Raw genomic sequence first — 17,311 nt, 5'->3', positions numbered from 1 at the left:
TTCCAGACCTTTCTCTGTAAACCCTATAGATGGTTTTGTGGGGAAATCTCAGTAGAGCATCAGTTTCTGAAATATTTTGACCAGCTTGCCCGTCACCAAACACCACACTGCACTCAAAGTGACTTAAATAAACTTTCTTCCCCATTCCGATGTTCTATTTGAACTTCAGTAGGTCATCTTGACCACATCTACATGCTTAAATGCAATGAGTTGCTGGATTTAATTGGTTTATTAGATATTTGCATCAATGAGAAGCTGAAGAGGGGTACCTAACAAAGTGGCCAGTGAGTGTATACTTGACATTTGACAAACTGGAGACGTGTGTTTGGTTATTCATCTGCTGGTATGAGAATTTTCACAGTTCACAACATTACATTTTTGTTGCAATGCTGAGTTTTAAGATGTTGGTGTTATTGCACTGAACACTGAAATCCCTCACAATGAAAATGACTGCAGTACTTGTTTGGCAAACTCACTGTAGTCATCATAGGTGCGAGTGGATAGATTTCTTTGTTTTCCTTTGTTCTATATCCATAAATAACTGAGACCACGTCGTATTTGAAGTCGGATACAAGCAAAAAATGTTAATAAGCTGTAAGACATACAGTTGTACTTCCGGATGTTTCCTCCCTGAGTAGCTAATTAAAAGACATCTTTTTGATCTCATAATAGCTTTGCTGCCAGGGTAAACAAAGCAAGTGACAATGACACAATAATGGATTTTAGCATTTCAAGAGAGGCTAGAACTTAAACACTGGTCTATTTTTAACTGTTTGTTAAGCAGCACCTTTAGGAACGATATTCTTGGGATAATTAACACATCTTAGATTTTGCAACTCCACAAATATTTCTTGATAAAAAAAAAAAAGAGTATTTTTCTGAGGTTTCTTTTCACTGCTAAACTCTCCATCTACATTGTCTGGCAACATGAAATATGATGAGACATAAAAGATATTATTTCTCTCAAATAAACAAACATCAAAACAAAAAAAAACCCCGCAGTGAAATCCATTAAAAATGGCCTATAACAAACTTTGGTTGTGAAAAAAGCAGAGTCAAAGGACATTTTGTGATCTGAGCTTTCTTGTTTAAATCTTTCAAATTTCATTGTGCTACATTTTTGTCAATAATGGGGCTAATTTATACGGTGAGTAACTATTATGTCTGATTAATTTATAGCACCCTGTCAGAAGTAGGCCGCTAATCTTGCCATCACATTAATTTCAAAATTGCGTTAACTGAGTGTCAGACAGGATTTTTTCTAAAAAAGAAGTGAAAGTAGGTTATTCGCCTATTGGATTTCATGAGTGGCAGGTAAACGACAACAGCTATTTACAATAAAAATAGCAGGTGAGAATTGTTTGAGTCACCTGTGCCGATTTAATTATTCCAGTTACCATCGGCTCTTGTTTGTTTTTACAGACAAAAGGTATATTTAAAAAAGTACTAGCTACCTCTGTCGGAAGGCTTAGGAAAAATGACTGGTTAGTTAACCTTTGGTCAGGTATCGCTTTATAAGACATGTCAAATTTGGAGTGTGGGGTTAATCTGTATTCTAATAGGGATTTTGTTCAGGTTAAGGTAAACGGAAACACACAAACAACATAAACAGAAACACTCGCGAGATTTGAGCTCTACAAGCGGGACTTTGCCGGTTGCTATGGAGACGTGTCCAGAGTTAACTAAACTGGTGTTCCTCAACTGCCTATATCATTTGAGCAGGGGTGTACGCCCACGTCAAAAAGTATTTTCACACCGCTGACGTTGTGTCATGTAAAATGTTCAGGAATAATTATCAGGTAAGCTTATTTTAACCGAATCAATTTAGCCCTTTATTTACTAAAATTCTTGCCCTGTGTATAAAAATACAATTTCCTCGGAGCTGATATGAGCTTCAGGCTGATGTAACATCGACTGCAGGCTAGCGAGAACTAGTTGTTTCTTGCAGGGTGGAGCTGTGGTTGAGATCTTCAGTGGACAAGGAAAAGACCCTGCGGCTAAATGGAAACTCTGCGGAGGGCCGTCAGCCATATATAAAGTTAGTTATTTATTTTTTTAGAGCTGTTTGTTTAACTTACTATTAGCTTATTACCAGTAACGTAATCACACTAACCTAGGCTTTATATCCTCTCAAAGACAAACTGGCACCTGCATATGAGGACTGAAACAATTGCATTTCTCTAAACATATATGCTACAGACTTATTCAGATAAAAAGCAAACAAACAAAACTAAATACACAAAATAAATTTTGGATCTCAGAGAGCAGTTACACAACAGGTAGTCTTCTGGTCATAACACACGGAGACTGAGCAATTCCTCTTATGCATTATTTTCTCCCTTAGGAGTATAATAAAGAAGTCAAAGGATGTGTTTACTGTCTGGATGGAAGCAGCCAGACAGTCAAGATGCAAATGCCAGAGAATGGCAAAATGTCTCGTAAGTCTCTACTACTTTCATACAAGTGTGCAACTTGTTGTTTTGTTTAATTCTAAATATTAATAGTAACTCGTTCTTTTCGTTTGTTTGTTTTTTTCTTAGTTGGACTTCTCCAAAGATTTTTGGTGCTTCAAGTCAATGTTTCTCACGGTCATGACTTTTCTGCTGAGCTTGTGTAAGTAGCGCAGAGATTGTTCTTATGGTACAAATGTTATAAATGTTAATTCAATTGACTGACTTCAACATTTTGGTATAAATCTTTAACATTCTGGCTGAAAAATGTATGCGAGCAGAACAAAATAACATTTTATGTACTCACTTAGAGTACTTGCTTATTGTAATGTACAGTGACAAATGCTTTTCCAGTAATGTACAGTGTGACAAAGAAATAGTGATTGAATAACAATGGGCTCACAGTGAAAACAGCTTGTTTACATCTGGTAGGAAAAAAACCCATCGAGCCACTTAGAAAACAAAGTGCCTCATTGACTGTTATGTAACAGCCTAAATAACCATTTATTATTAAGATATTGTTCAACAATTTGTCACAAAGAAGGCTTTTATCTTGTGTGCCACTATAAATTCTGAACAGCCACATTATTACAATGTAGAATGTGAATGTCAAGTGCTCGCTGTTTTTCTCCACAGTTTGCATTTAGTGGCTCTGATTGCATAATGCAATTGTGTGTTCATATATCGTCACTGCAGCATTTAGTCACTGAAAGAAGAATGCCACTCTACATTGTTTCATTATTTCAATCTTTATTCTATTTCAGTCTAATTTGGTAAATTCTATATTTACCCCAAAAAATCTTTGGTAAACTGCAGCTTACAGTATGCAGTAGAAACTGCTGTTTGGATATCAAGAGCATCAGGGAGAGATATTGCCTGAAATGATTTTCTTACACTTACCTGCTTATTTACTCGCACACTATTTTAAGAATTGGTGAAAACATTGTGTGTCGTTGTTCTTCTTCCATTTGAGTATGTCATGACAGCTGATTTCACAGCGTGAGATAAAAGTGAAAACATCTTTAAGAGCTTACTCTAGAGACCAATAAAGCTTTTTGTTTTCACAGGTCATGATTTCTTAGTGGCACTACTGATGCTGGTGATAATTCATGTTCTACTTTGCTGTCTGTTAATCACAGGATAACTGATTCAGAGGGCCTAAAAAGAAGACTCCACTTATCAACAGTGCATAAAGAGGTGTCTGCCACACTTTTGCATGCAAAGATACCTTTTGTTGGACTGAAACGCAATGTTGTGAGTATCTTATTCATCTTTGACATTCCTTTAGTATTAAATTTGCTGTCAGCTGTTTGTTTGTTTGTTTGTTTTTTGTTTGTTTGTTTTTTTCCTTCTCCATGTTTCTTAGTAGGTATTGATCTTTATCTGTGTGTGGTGCTTTTAACTACAAATTAATATTGTATGTGTTGTCTCAGTGGTCAACATTATGCATCGACCTTGTATCACTGAGCGGTGAACTGTTCAAGGGATTTTTGACACTGGATGGCATCACGTTGTTCGCTACCTGCAAAGTCCGGAGAATCTTCACTGTAAGAACGGAGCATGCAGGAATGTCAGATGATGGTAAAGTAGATGGTTGCTGGTTTCAAATTTTGAAGTTTTATCGACTTACCCAATACGCTACTCCAAATGTGTTTAATAAAGATACAGTACCTAAGTACTTGCCACAGAAGCAAGCCAGTGGTCTTTGTTCTTGTGGGTTTGTGTGAAATTATGTTTGTGTGTTTGGAGAGATAGAGAGACAAACAGTTGGCTGTTTTTCTGTGGCTGGCTGAGAACTCAGTGGTAGATTTTGTTCAAGGCTGATATGGCTCAGCAGTGATAACAGCTGCACATTACTGGCTGCCTACTGCACACCTACTCTATCTACCAAAAAGGGTGTCTCGGTCAGTTCGTATTTTTCAGTTGATCAAAGTGTTACTTTTGTGGTGTGATGTTATATATTGTAATAATGTGTTTGAGCTTATTTTATAGCTAATATTAGTGTGAGATTGTTACTTTTTCCAATCTAGACATGTTTCGCAGTGGAGCTGGTCTAATGGACTTAATCCCACGCAGTTGCCAGTTCCCACCAGACGTGAACCAAGTCATTCAGGTGTTCAACAGGGAAAATGTGCGAAAGACAGATTTGAGGACTGGTCTTTCTAACTCTGACTGTGGTACGTAAGATAAGACACAAACAAAAAACATTTTGAGAATTGTAATTTCATCAAAAGTAACCATAAAGCGTGCAAAGTGTAAACTGTCATTAAAATCATATATGAAGTAGCTGTTGCTTTGTTTAACAAAGACGATTTAGACTATTTGGAGTAGGACCCTTTGTTTTTGAGATTGGTAGTCTTTTCAGCAACAGTTTGGAGGAAGGAGTTTTATCTGGAAGGATAACAGTACCCCTTTGCACAAAGCCAGGTTTGTAAAGAAAAAGGCTTTATAAGTTAGGTGTGAAGTAATTTTTCTGCACAAAATCTGAGTTCAATGCCACTGAGCGCTGTTGGGATAAATTGGAGTGCAGACTCAAAGACAGGCCTTATCTTCAGCATCAGTGCCTGACTCCACCAACAATGTTGTGGATGAAATCCCTGCAGCTGGATTTAAAAATCCGTGCAAAGCTCTTGACCCCAGAGGAGATGTGATAGTTACTAGAGCATAATAGTGGTGTGTTATAACATTTCAAATTAATGTAATGTTCACAGGGTGAACAGAATTTGTCAGATATTTTTGTCCTTTAGTGTAGGTCTTCTTTAATGGATTACAGCAGGTTCATAGCGTTGATTGTTTTGAGAGTAACATTGAGAGTACACAATATGAGCCACAGTCCACCCATGAACTTACTTATTTATACAGATGAATAGGAAACGGTTCACAAATGGTTGCATGTAGAGAAAGTGTTTGCTACAAAGGCACTGTGATGATAATCACTTTGTTTTCCTGGAATGAAATTCCCGTGGTCTTCATTTTTGTGTTCATTTGTGCCTCACCTGTACTCAAGGAGCTGCAATTATCTCCTCATACAAAAAGACATGCACCAGTAATCCACTTCTGTCACCTTTGTGGCCTTTTTTATCAGTGCATATTTATTTGTTCTGACAGCTGTCTAAGTCATGTTGAGTCAACCAGCAGTGCCCATAGAAGAGAGCAGTAACCATGCACAAGAAATATCTTTTCATAATTAGCATCTGCATTATTAGCATAACATTCCTAATCATAATTAAAACGATTGCTATTAAAGTAGGCATCCAATTTTGAATTTGACAGAATTGCTGGGTGAATGCTGATCCTTCAATAGCCAAAGTGTCAGAAACTGTTAAAAGTAAGCTACAGCACTTTGTATCATGCAACAACAAACAAGCCCTGATTATCTCTGTGCTTCAGCAAAGACGTTCTCTTAATCCCAAAGACAAAAATTTCTCAGAAATTAAAGTCTGTTCTAAAAATATTTGTAGCTTATGCAGACATAGATCTTGTTGTAGTTCTTGCGGTTATATCACTCTTTTTCAAGTTTCAGGAGGAATGTACACTATTCCAGCAGTAAAGTTCAATTAATTTAACTTGCTGTATCACACAGGGGCAACATCATCTCTTTCTCTTCTTAAATCCACCAAAGCTCTGCCTGTTTTTTATTGTAGTGTGTATGTGTGTGTGTGTGTGTGTGTGTGTGCGTGTTTTGTGGAGAGCAAAGTATTTGCTCACTCTTCTGATGAGGCTTTACAAGAAAGTGTGTTTGGCTGTTAACATCAGCAGAGGTGGTCCTGATGAGTCCTGGCACAGATACAGCGGGGTCAAGTTGTCGCCATATCACATCTCCCACTGTAGCCCATTATTTTCACATGATGAAATGGAACAGATTGTTAGATTAAAGAAAAACATCCGTTATATCAGCTCAGCAGTAGAGTCAAATTTGTATCCAATCATTAATTTTCATTCCTCATAAAATATTTTGCCCATTAGACTCTAATTAAAATGCTAAGCATTAGTAAAGTGCATAGTATTTTCTTGATTGATTATGTTTGCAATATAGTTTAAGAAATTTAATTAAAAAAAACATATTGCAGTATATAATCTACATAAAAGGGAACGTTCTAAAGATTTTTATTCACAGTTACAAAGGGACTTTAAGGGATCTTTTTAGTTTGAAAGAACACAGCTCTTTCCTCATCTTAATGCTGGTCTGTGCCCTTCAAACTGAAATGGCCTTATGTATTAGCATAAGAGAAATCCTACAGGAACTAATCAATTCAGATCAATAACTAATGGGAATGCCTTACTTTTGTGCAGTTCCTACCACTGCCAGATCAACCTGTTATCGGAGAACCAGGCCCCAGGGCATTTTACACACAGCCTCAGGCTCCAGAGCCTCTGGACCACCTCTCCTAACTGGAAGAAAAAGCAAGGTAACATAAGATGGAGCTGAAAGAAATGTAGTCTCTGTTTTTCCTTTCCAAATTAGTAATCTAGCCAATCCTGTAAGAACCTACAGCATATCTCTCTGAATGATTTGTATGCCTGCCATAAATTGTATTTACTACAAAACAGAATAAATTTGTCTCTGAACTTGTATGTTTCCTTTGGTTACGTCCCACAGGGATCGAGTAGAATGAACCAAAAGGTTACTACAGAAAGTCAGAGCATTACCAACCAGAGTGAGAATTTATCACATGGAGAACCTTCCCACATTCTCAATGAGGGTAAATTTGACAGAGTACAGAGAGTGATTTATTGAGTCTGAATGCTATCTATGAACAAACCCTGTTCATCTTGCTATTTTATCACTCAAACACTTAGCATTGCTTGTTACAGACTTTATTTATCTATTATCTGTTTGTTTGTTTCTTTTTCTTTCTATTTCTTTGTACACTAGCTCAAGCTGAAGTTATGCTTTTCTGGGCTGCATGTACACCATTGTAACATATGTCTGTGTGGACTGGGAGTGTTGTGTATCTGCAGGAACCCATGCCACATTAAACAAGGTTTAGAAAATGAGGAAGAACCCAGGAAATGGGACTAGATAAATATTTAATTGTAAAATGATATTTAGGGGTTTCAACAGGGATTAAAAAAACACAGTTCTTTAACCCAAAAAGAAAAAAAGAGGCTGAAACCTGAAGAACAAAAATAGTCTTTGGAAAGAAGCCAAAAAAATATATTATTTTCACTTCCTCTGTTCATTTTTTTCTGTGCCGATGCTGAGCAGAATGATGATGGGTTATTAAACAGATACTACAAGCACTACTCCCCACACCCTCATTAGGTCATATTTTTTTAGATGTGTTTTTTTGGCATCACGCCTTAATTGAATAGCTGACAGCAAAGAAGGAAACAGAACATTGGGTGAGAGAGGGGTGTGATATGCAACACACCCGCTGGCTGTAATCAAACCAGGGGCATTGCAGTTTTGCACTGTGACCTTTCAGTTACTGGGCAGATATGTTATTGTTGAATCTGTGCAGGTCTTGAGGACCACTTTATCTAATTTGCCAACAAAGGAAATGAAGAGTTCATTAGAGTTTAGGTTTGTGAAGCAGATTCACCTTATACTTGCTGATGTGAAGTGTTAGATATAGGCACAAAACAACTAATGCCTATTTTATGAACTTAAATTGTGGTCTGCAAAAACATTTTCATCATACTTTGAACTAAACATTGGTATAATGAAACTAACTGAAACAGATTTTACCACAAATCTTCAGTGCAAAACTAGCTGCCATTACCTCAGTACCTGTGAATGGTTTTTGACACTAAATCCTCAAAGAGTAAAAAAGTTTTAATATAATAGTGGGGTTTTAATATACTTGATTTCCAGTGCATCTTTTCCCTTAGAGCATAGATGGTTACTTTGCCTTTTCATTTCTTCCAGATACTAGACATCAGTAAATGCATCAGAATCAACAAACTAACAAAATAAGAGTCCTCTTTCTCAGAACATGCTCTTTCAAGCACCTAATAACAGCTTTTATGGCTGGTAATACAGCATTCTTTGAGCATGACAGAATGAAAAAAATGGGATGATTAAAATTCCCTAATTCAGCTGAACATAATGTAGCTGGAAATATTCTCCTCACTGAATGAATGTAAGAAGCTCAGTTACTGAAATGCCTTCATTAATAAGGATTTTCACGGTGCATAATCAATTCACAGATATGCTTCTGGCAAGCTCTAATAACATTGTTGTTTGACTGTTTTGTGTTATAAAGCTTTTGTAATGTTGAAAGTACATTATGTAGGAGCATCTGGCAGTTTACAGCCACATCCCCCTAAAAAAAGAGCAGTTGACAAGAAGGGATCTAAGAAGCTGAGAGTCATCAGTGCTGGAGGAGAAAAGCAAACATCATCAAGTAAGTTGTATGCACTGTATAAACTCACCAGCCACTTGGACCCCATTTTGCCTTCAGCACTGCCTTAATTCTTTGTGGTGTAGGTTCAACCAGTTACTGGAAACATTCCTCAGAGATTTTAGTCCATGATGACATGTAGCATCACACAGATGCTGCAGATTTGTAAATTCCACATCCATGATATAAATCTCCTGTTCTACCACATTCCAAAGGAGCTCTATTAGAGATATGAGCTTTGTGTCACATATGGTCACACTGTGGTTATAAAGGGATGGATGATCATCAGCAATATTTATGTAGGCTGTGATGTTCAAACAATTCTCAGTTGGTAATAGGGGGCCTTAATTCAAGGGATACCGGAGCCATGCTTTTTGGTAGTTTATGCCAAATTCTGATCCTACCATCAAAGTGTAGCAATAGAAAGCAAGACTTATCAGATCAGGCAGGGAATTTTCAGTCTTCTTCTTCCAATTTTGGTGAACCTATACAAGTTTTAGCTGCAATTTCCTGTTCATAGCTGGCAGAAGCAGAAACTGGTGTGGTCTTCTGATGCTGCTGCTGTCTGTCTGTTTTAAAGTCTGACATCTTGTGCGTTCAGAATTGTTCTTCTGCATACCTTGGTTTCGTTTATTTGAGCTTATTTCAGTTACTGTACTTTGCCTTCCTATCAGCTCAAAGCAGCCTGACCATTCTCCTCTGACCTCTGGAATCAACAAGGCATTCCCACCCAGAGAGCTGCCTGCTCGGTGGATATTTGATCTTTTTCAGACAATTCTCTGCAAACTCTAGAGATGGTTGTGTGGGAAAATCCCAGCAGATCAACAGTTTCTAAAATACTCTAGCTCGTCTGGCACCAACAGCCATTCCATGTTCAGAGACACTGAAATCATTTTCTTTCCCCATTTTAATGTTTTATTTGAACATTTCATTTGCATGTCATCCTAACCATTTCTGTTGGCTATTAGTGATTACCTGATTTAATATTTTCATTAATGAGCTGGTGTGCCTAATAAAGTGGCAGTTGAGTGTATATTCTATGTGTGTTGTGGTGGGCTAAAGGTGTACTATTCTTTTATATTATTAGGTGTTTCAGTTATGGTTAACATCTCCTTGGGATGCTGTACCTCAGCACCATAGAGGGAATAGTGAAAGCTGGGAAAGCTGCAGTCCTTCATCCAGCAGGCAGGAGAGCAAGCACCAGCCTCTGACCCTAGCAGAAAAGTCAGAACATGTAGCCGATGAGGCTTAAAGCAGCCGTAAATAGACACCTGGAAGATGTGTGGTATCAGTAAAAGTTAAGCACGACAGCAAGAGATGGGAACACGAGACAAACTAGAGCAATGTACATGCTGGGTGATTTTGATGACTGCTTTGCATGTTATGATTTTAATAAGCACTTTGTTTATGCTTGAGAAAAACAATATGTGTTCCCACTCTTACTTTTTAAACTGGATTGTTGAAGTGTTGCATGAATTTTAAAAGATCTCATTCTACATTGGACACAAGCTTTTCCCCCCTTTTTAATTTTGCATAACCTGTGTCAAGGCCACTTGTGGGATCCCTCCCCCACAAACTCTCCCCGCACTGCTACCCCACACACACACGGACACACCTATACCCACATTGTCCTTGTGAAGTGAGTGCATGTGTTCCGAAAGCTCAATTATGGATGTTTCTCCAGCAGTAAGCTCCTTTGCTGCAGCCCTGCCCACAGACGGAAAGCAGTTAGTTCATTAATGGTAATGTGGCGCATTAAATAAAAGTCAGAGGGACATCTCCTGGGCACAGGGTTTGCCACACAGTGGGCAATTAGAGAAAGTGATTATACTGTCGAGAGATTCAAATGTGCTCACTCATTCAAATTTAGGTGCCCCTTTCTGTGATCTCAGGCTTATCTCGCAGTATAAGGATTCATTGTTTCTCGCATACCAACAGAAGTGGATGCAGCATTCATTAAAGGCTAAAACAAGCTTTTATTCTCTTTGCTATGTATATACATATATGTATATAAAGTTGGCATAGGTGACATTTCATCAGTGACAAATTAGCAGTAAAATGGTTTTCTTACTACTGATGTTTTTCTTCTTTCTTTGTCTATAACGTTTCACTGTACCTAATTAACCTAGCAGGGTTGTTAATAAGCAATACAAACATGTCGGTGCAGGATAACTTCATTAATGCTTATTTTGCCAGGTCGTTGAATGATTTGCAACCCTATTATATCGTTATTATGAATTTCGTGTGCACATATTCAAATCAAATTAGAATGACAGTAACCGTATGATTAAAAAGTAATAAAACAGTGATTTATTGCTCATTGTAATTTGACTCCATGTCTAATTGTTTACATGCGTTGTGAAAGACATACTTGGGAATTTGTACATTTAAAACTCTTAATAACATTTCCTTGCAACTATTCTTTTGTTACTTGATCTTATTTTATCATCTTTCATTTAGATGAGTGTCACACTCCTGCAAAGGAAAGTTCAGCACTCATGGTCACAGAGTCTCAACTGTGCTCTGTGCAGCAAGGTTTGCCTTCTGACCTGAAGGTCTGGAACAGCTGGGAGAGTAATGAAGGGTCTGAGCCTCAGCTCACTCTGCAAAAGGAGGTGTTCACTTTCTCATCCCAGCCTCACTCACCCAAACGAGGACAAGGCCAGGGTGACCAGGAGAAGATGGAGATGGGAGATCATCAGGTTCAGAGCAAGATTGGGAGGCGGTATGATGTCCAGCCCGAGGATGACTTTATTGGCAGTGAAAGTGATGAGGTATGTTAAGGGAGAGACACAAGCACACTGTTCTTTGAGTTCACACACACAAAGTGCCCCTGTCTTGCGGGGACACTTAATGATTATCTGTCAAGCAAAAACTGCTTTATATTACATGCACTACTAGTTTGACATGGAGTAGAAATGAAAAACTATGTCTAATTCACTAAGAAATCCTTCAAAATGCCCAAAGTTTGATTTATCTCTGTTTAATCAGAGTAAGTTTGAAGTACTAGCTTTAATTTCACTTTAAATTTTTTGGTGAGTAGTATTTCATATTGCACATTTCATATTATGCATCAAATTTTCACTTGAAAGGTCAGCGTGGTTATTTATCATCAGATAATTTATTAATGGCTCTGAGACTTGTAACAAAAAGCGATGATTTTCTTTATGCTTAGCAAGGAGATTAAACTATGATCACAAAGAATGATCTTCAAAGACATGCTAATTACTTTTACTCATTTAAAACTTTATAATAAATCTTATAATTCAAAATTAATATCCTTGTTGTGATTCTACAGGAGACAACTCAAATGCAGAACACTGCGCCAGGATTAATACAAAAGCTGAGGCTTTATTGACTGGCAATAAAACATGTCATGTACTTGGTAAAACAAAATAGGAATCCAGAAAGGGGCATAAGAAAAATAGAGACAAAAAATGAAGGAGGGACAGGCCAAAGTATACACAGAGATCCAATAAGAAAACAAAAAACAGGTGGAATCGGTGTTGGGAAGACAAAGACAGAATGTAAAGTTACAGGAAACAAAGAGGAAAATCAATTACCAAAAAAATATGAAGCAAACCCCAGAAATGAACAGGAAACTAACACACATACAAATTCGAGGAGATATGTTGAATCAATTACATTATGTAAAGTTAAATTCAAGGTTTTATTCACGCTAGGCTGTACCAGTTCCTTTAACAAATATGATCACTGCTACTGTGTGAGGAGCGCATGTTGTCTGTCCAAGATGTGGGCATATGTTTTCTGCCCAAGCATGAAACTCAAACACCCATTGCCTCTGAGAAAGTCAATGCATTAAGTAATTTATAAATCTGTAAGGCATGTGAGAGAATAGTGTGTCGCCGCTCAAAAAAACAAAACAAAACCCTGTCCAAATTAAGACACAAAATGCATAAAATTGTGAACCTCATTGTGCTCACAAGAGTGCTTTTCAAAAGCGTGTGTGCATGAAATGGGGAGAAAGCTTATTGAGATGCTGAGACAAATTGATGCGTGCTCAGGCCTGGATCATAAAGCACAGTGTGAGTGCAGTCCAGCAGACAAGGGGGAAGGGAGTACAGTCGTGCATGGGCACAGTACAAGACAACCATGTTTAGTGTGAACAGCACATCTTAAGAAACACAAGGCCAGTGATCTTACAATATCAAACTCAACACTCTTTTTGTTTTATGGCAGTTTTAAATTAATGCATTATATCTACAAGGTTAGCAACTACATTGAATAAAAAAATATTAATAGTGCATGTTATGATTTTGTATTTTGTATTGTAAGAGCTTCTCCTAAGGCTCACATTTATCACTGACATTGTGTACAGATCTAGATGTACATGTTGAAACTGAAGAGCCAGGGTTATTGTATTGGGAAAACAGTAAAACAGATTGGTTTCAAAAAATGAATCTTTTATAGTGACCTTTGTAAATTGCATGTATAACCTTTCTTCCATAAAGCTCTTTCCAGGTTGAACATTTCTTTAGAATTTGCATGAAATATTGGTTTGGAGAATGGTTTTATAACTACTTTCACCTCTGTCAAAAGAGCACAGCCATTTCAACTTCCTTGGCTGCCAATTTATAGTGTTTGTTAAATAATCTAATAAAGGGCCTATCAGAACACATATAAAGAATAAAAGAATACTGTAGGGATTTATTGCCTCAGCATTGGGCATTGTATAGTTAGTGCAGCATGCTTTTTCTGTTGTTGTTTCTTTTCTTTTTCTTTTTTTAAAGACCTCAGTACCCTGCTGTCCAAACCAGAACAATGTGTGTGAACACTAGACTGATTGAAAAAGTACCTATAAGGTGAATTGTAAAACTTTTCTTGTTTACTACTTTTTTTCTTTATCTTTGCTCTTTTTCCAAAAGGCATTGCTTTGTCTCAATATTATTTCTATCTCTGCCACCGTGCTTTGGGGAAACTGAGTTTTCAGTAATTGTGTTTAACCGTTAAGGTTGACATCTACATACAAAGAAAAAAGGAAATTATAACAATTCACATATAGTAATGTCACTTCTTAATACAGAGTTTGTAATCTGTTTGCATTAAAATGCTATTTTGGGGGATTTATAATAGCGCTATAATAAAAGGTTAGCAATGTAAAGGCATGAAGACATTTATTTTTGTGGCTGGCCTCATTGCACATGCATTTTCAGGAGTTTCTTTTTCAGAGTAGAAACATTTGGGAAGGGAGAATTGAGAAGTCAGTCTTACAGCTGTAATTTACTGAGGTTTGCGGTAGGCAGTTTACTGCTGTGTGTGCCATTGTTTCATACTGAAAGAAAATCATCTTTTAACTCATTTGCGCTTGACATAGCTGCCAACACTCTTATTTGAACAATCCCTTTAACGCCACAGTGGCACAGCTGCCTGCCAGAGTTTTCGGTCTGTCCTATAGGTCGTCACTCAAGTCCTCACCTCGATAGCTTACCTTTTTCTGAGCTGTTCTTTTCTTCTTTTCTGTTACATATTGTGTTTGTTACGTAACATTGAAAGTATCTGTCAAAACAGCTGTTATTGGACCTCAGGCTGTTGTTAAACTTGTTAGAATAATGCCATTTACTGTAACTCTGGATTTTGTAGAGGCATTCGACTCACAGATTGAGACTGAGTGTTGTCCACACCTGGGTGTGTATCTGATTTTTTTTTTTCCTTTGAGTTCAGTAAAATACCTGCAATATCACGCAGCATTCAGAAAAAAGGGGTGTGTATTTTTGCACATGTGGCACAGCAGTAGCTTTATTGGATCGCTCTGGATCTAATGGTAAATAATGTTCGGCGTTCTTCTACACCACTACACAGCTGTTACACACAGATTACATGGTTTTGCCCTCCATCACATGTTTCAGGATTCATCCAGAGCGTCTGCCCTGATCCACCAAGTCCCCACTCAGTGTCTGACTAAAGATTTCACCATTGCCTTAGAGCAAATCGATTTTCCCTCTGTGGCCTCTCCCTAGTCTGAATTACCATGGGAAAAACACATATATAAAACCTAGACTTATACAATATTGTTTCCATCACAACAGAGGCAACAAGCTATGCCTCTGTTGTTAGTTGTTCTTTATTTGCGACCGGTCAATTTGGGCTGCTCTTGTTAAATGGTGTTGGTGATTACTGAAATAAACTGACTACGTTTGTGTTTAGAAATTGGAGAGTTGTTAGTGGATCACCCTTAGAACTTTCTGCTTCCATCTGTTTTTTCTAGTCCAATTACAGCATCATACTAATTTGCCCTTCTTTGTACCTCTTAACGGTAATCAGCTGCTTTTACTCAGCTGAAAGCCGTTTAAAACCAGTAACAGAAAGAACTTTTATGTTTTCATTCTCCCCACCTATGACTTTTTGTTTTCTGGTCAGTAACTATTATTCCTCATAATGAAAAAGCTGCTATAAATGCAAAAGAAACCAGAACTTCATTTCTGTCAACAACAAGAGAGACCCATACCTGTTTAAAGGGTGACTGTTATAGAACATCTCACTGTTTTCATAATGCTGTTAATACAGCTTTTATACAGTAACAATAACAATGCTTATGTGACATGACTAATTAATGACAGAATCAATTTCATAAAGACCAATGGAGCGTGGTGCGAGCTTGCGTGTCAAGGACATCAAGGGTCCTTGCTGCTACTACTGCACATTCACCCAGTGTATCTATCTATATCTATCTATCTATCTATCTATCTATCTATATATATATATATATATATATATATATATATATATATATATATATATATATATATATATATATTAGGGGTGCAACGATACACAAAATTCACGGTTCGGTTCGGTTCGATACTTTGGTGTCACGGTTCGATATTTTTTCGATACAAAAAATGTTCATGCATTTTTAATTTGTCATTTATTAAAATTATAAATATATATTTTAACTCAAAAGTACAGTTTTTAAATTTAACCCTAACCCTTGTGCGTGTTTTTTATTTTGACAGCGAATGCGCACCTGCGGACCACTTATGTGCAGCCCTGGTTATTTAGCTCATCATATCGCAGCCACAGAAATTATTTTGTCCATGAAACCATAAAGCTGCACTTTCTTTTTGCCTTATAGTCTGATTTGTCATAACTTCTCCGTTTTGTGGTAAGCTTTTCTTTGGCTGTCACTTCTTCACCCTGACCTGTCTTATTTGGCTCAGCAGAACTGAAATGCTTTTACACACGCACTCACATAAGCTCAGCGATTCTCTGCGCGATCAACCTCTCACATGTTTAAGCTTGCTGCGGGAGATTTCACTTGTCATGTTTGCATAGTAAGCTAACGATTAATAAGACGATGTCAGAGGAATTGGTGCGCAAATTATCATCACTCACAGATCAGTGCTGTCGCTCTCTATACACAGTTCGCACGATTGCAAAGTGAAAGCAAAAAAACAAGCGCAAATTCAAACGCGACTTCAATATGTCACATATTGACAGTGGCTCACCGATGCCAATGACATAATTACCCAGCTACATTTCTGAAAGAATGCAAAAGCATTGACATATATTTTTCCTACAATAGCCCGATGGGCAGGGAAGAGATAGATTTTGGTAGCCCGACTGAAAAGATCGCTAGCTCCGGGACGTCGGGCTAGCGATATTGCAAGCCCTGTATCTGATTGAGGAATCACTCATCTTTGGAAAAGAGAGTTTATTACAGAGAAATGGCTCTTTCCAAAATAAAAGCTATACTATCCGCTTCTTCTGGGCTATATTCTCAGCAGCATAAGGAGAATCATGTGCTAACAGCTGTCTAAATGACTCGGCTAAAGTTAGTAGCATGCTTGCTTTTTTTTGTCTGCTTCCACTTGTCTTTGCACTAGGATGATGTCGGCGTAAATGTGCAGTCATATTCGTTGTGTTCCCACTAGTGCTTTCAGGTTAATCTCGTTGAAATGACCTTAACGCCACAACACGGCAAATCTCCGTTAACGAGCTACCGCCGATCGCTCTGTGCATGGGGCTAGACGGCCAACACGTTAACGAGCTAACTGCGCTAACACACTAGTTCACACCAAAATAATTCCAAACGCCAGATCTGAATGAGGTTCAATGCCTGTTGCAAGGAGAGCTTAACTTCTGTCTCGCTAGCTTGCCCTGCGCTCTTCCTTCTGACTATGCTGTCTGTGTTGAGCGCTCAGTGGATCTGCGCTCGACAGTGCAGCCTAGGCGGAGTAGTCGAACACAGATTCACTGAGCGCTCAACACAGACAGCATTGTCAGAAGGAAAATTGATAAAATAAATTACAAATGTTGTATTGTTCGATACATATGCGTACCGAACCGAAAGCACTGTATCGAACGGTATATATATATATATATATATATATATATATATATATATATACACACACACATATATACATATACATACATACATACATACATACATATACATACATATATATACATACATACATACATATACATACATATATATACATACATACATACATACATACATACATACATATATATACATATATACATACA

General features: G+C 37.5%; 1 protein-coding gene across 6 annotated transcripts in view; it reads left to right on the top strand.

Annotated features, from left to right (window-relative positions):
• The first annotated feature begins 1,661 nt into the window (after positions 1 to 1,661).
• The window catches only part of cfap20dc (CFAP20 domain containing), a 37,566-nt gene continuing 21,916 nt past the window's right edge, over positions 1,662 to 17,311 (top strand). For 2 of the 6 annotated variants that reach the window (XM_080890649.1, XM_080890646.1), the window contains exons 1-11: positions 1,662 to 1,799; positions 1,949 to 2,038; positions 2,345 to 2,438; positions 2,541 to 2,613; positions 3,590 to 3,704; positions 3,884 to 4,031; positions 4,481 to 4,627; positions 6,744 to 6,859; positions 7,051 to 7,153; positions 8,660 to 8,800; positions 11,258 to 11,571. In XM_080890649.1, coding sequence (XP_080746775.1) covers positions 1,779 to 1,799; positions 1,949 to 2,038; positions 2,345 to 2,438; positions 2,541 to 2,613; positions 3,590 to 3,704; positions 3,884 to 4,031; positions 4,481 to 4,627; positions 6,744 to 6,859; positions 7,051 to 7,153; positions 8,660 to 8,800; positions 11,258 to 11,571 — 1,362 coding nt within the window. In that variant the 5' untranslated portion in view covers positions 1,662 to 1,778. The remainder of the gene's footprint in view (positions 1,800 to 1,948; positions 2,039 to 2,344; positions 2,439 to 2,540; positions 2,614 to 3,589; positions 3,705 to 3,883; positions 4,032 to 4,480; positions 4,628 to 6,743; positions 6,860 to 7,050; positions 7,154 to 8,659; positions 8,801 to 11,257; positions 11,572 to 17,311) is intronic. The other 4 variants (XM_080890648.1, XM_080890647.1, XM_080890651.1 and 1 more) reach the window with 4 other exon arrangements.

The sequence above is a fragment of the Rhamphochromis sp. 'chilingali' genome (genome assembly GCF_963969265.1).
Source record: "Rhamphochromis sp. 'chilingali' genome assembly, chromosome: 9".
Lineage (NCBI taxonomy): Eukaryota > Metazoa > Chordata > Actinopteri > Cichliformes > Cichlidae > Rhamphochromis > Rhamphochromis sp. 'chilingali'.
Note: the sequence above shows the minus strand (reverse complement) of the source record. Positions and strands in the feature narration are given on the sequence as shown.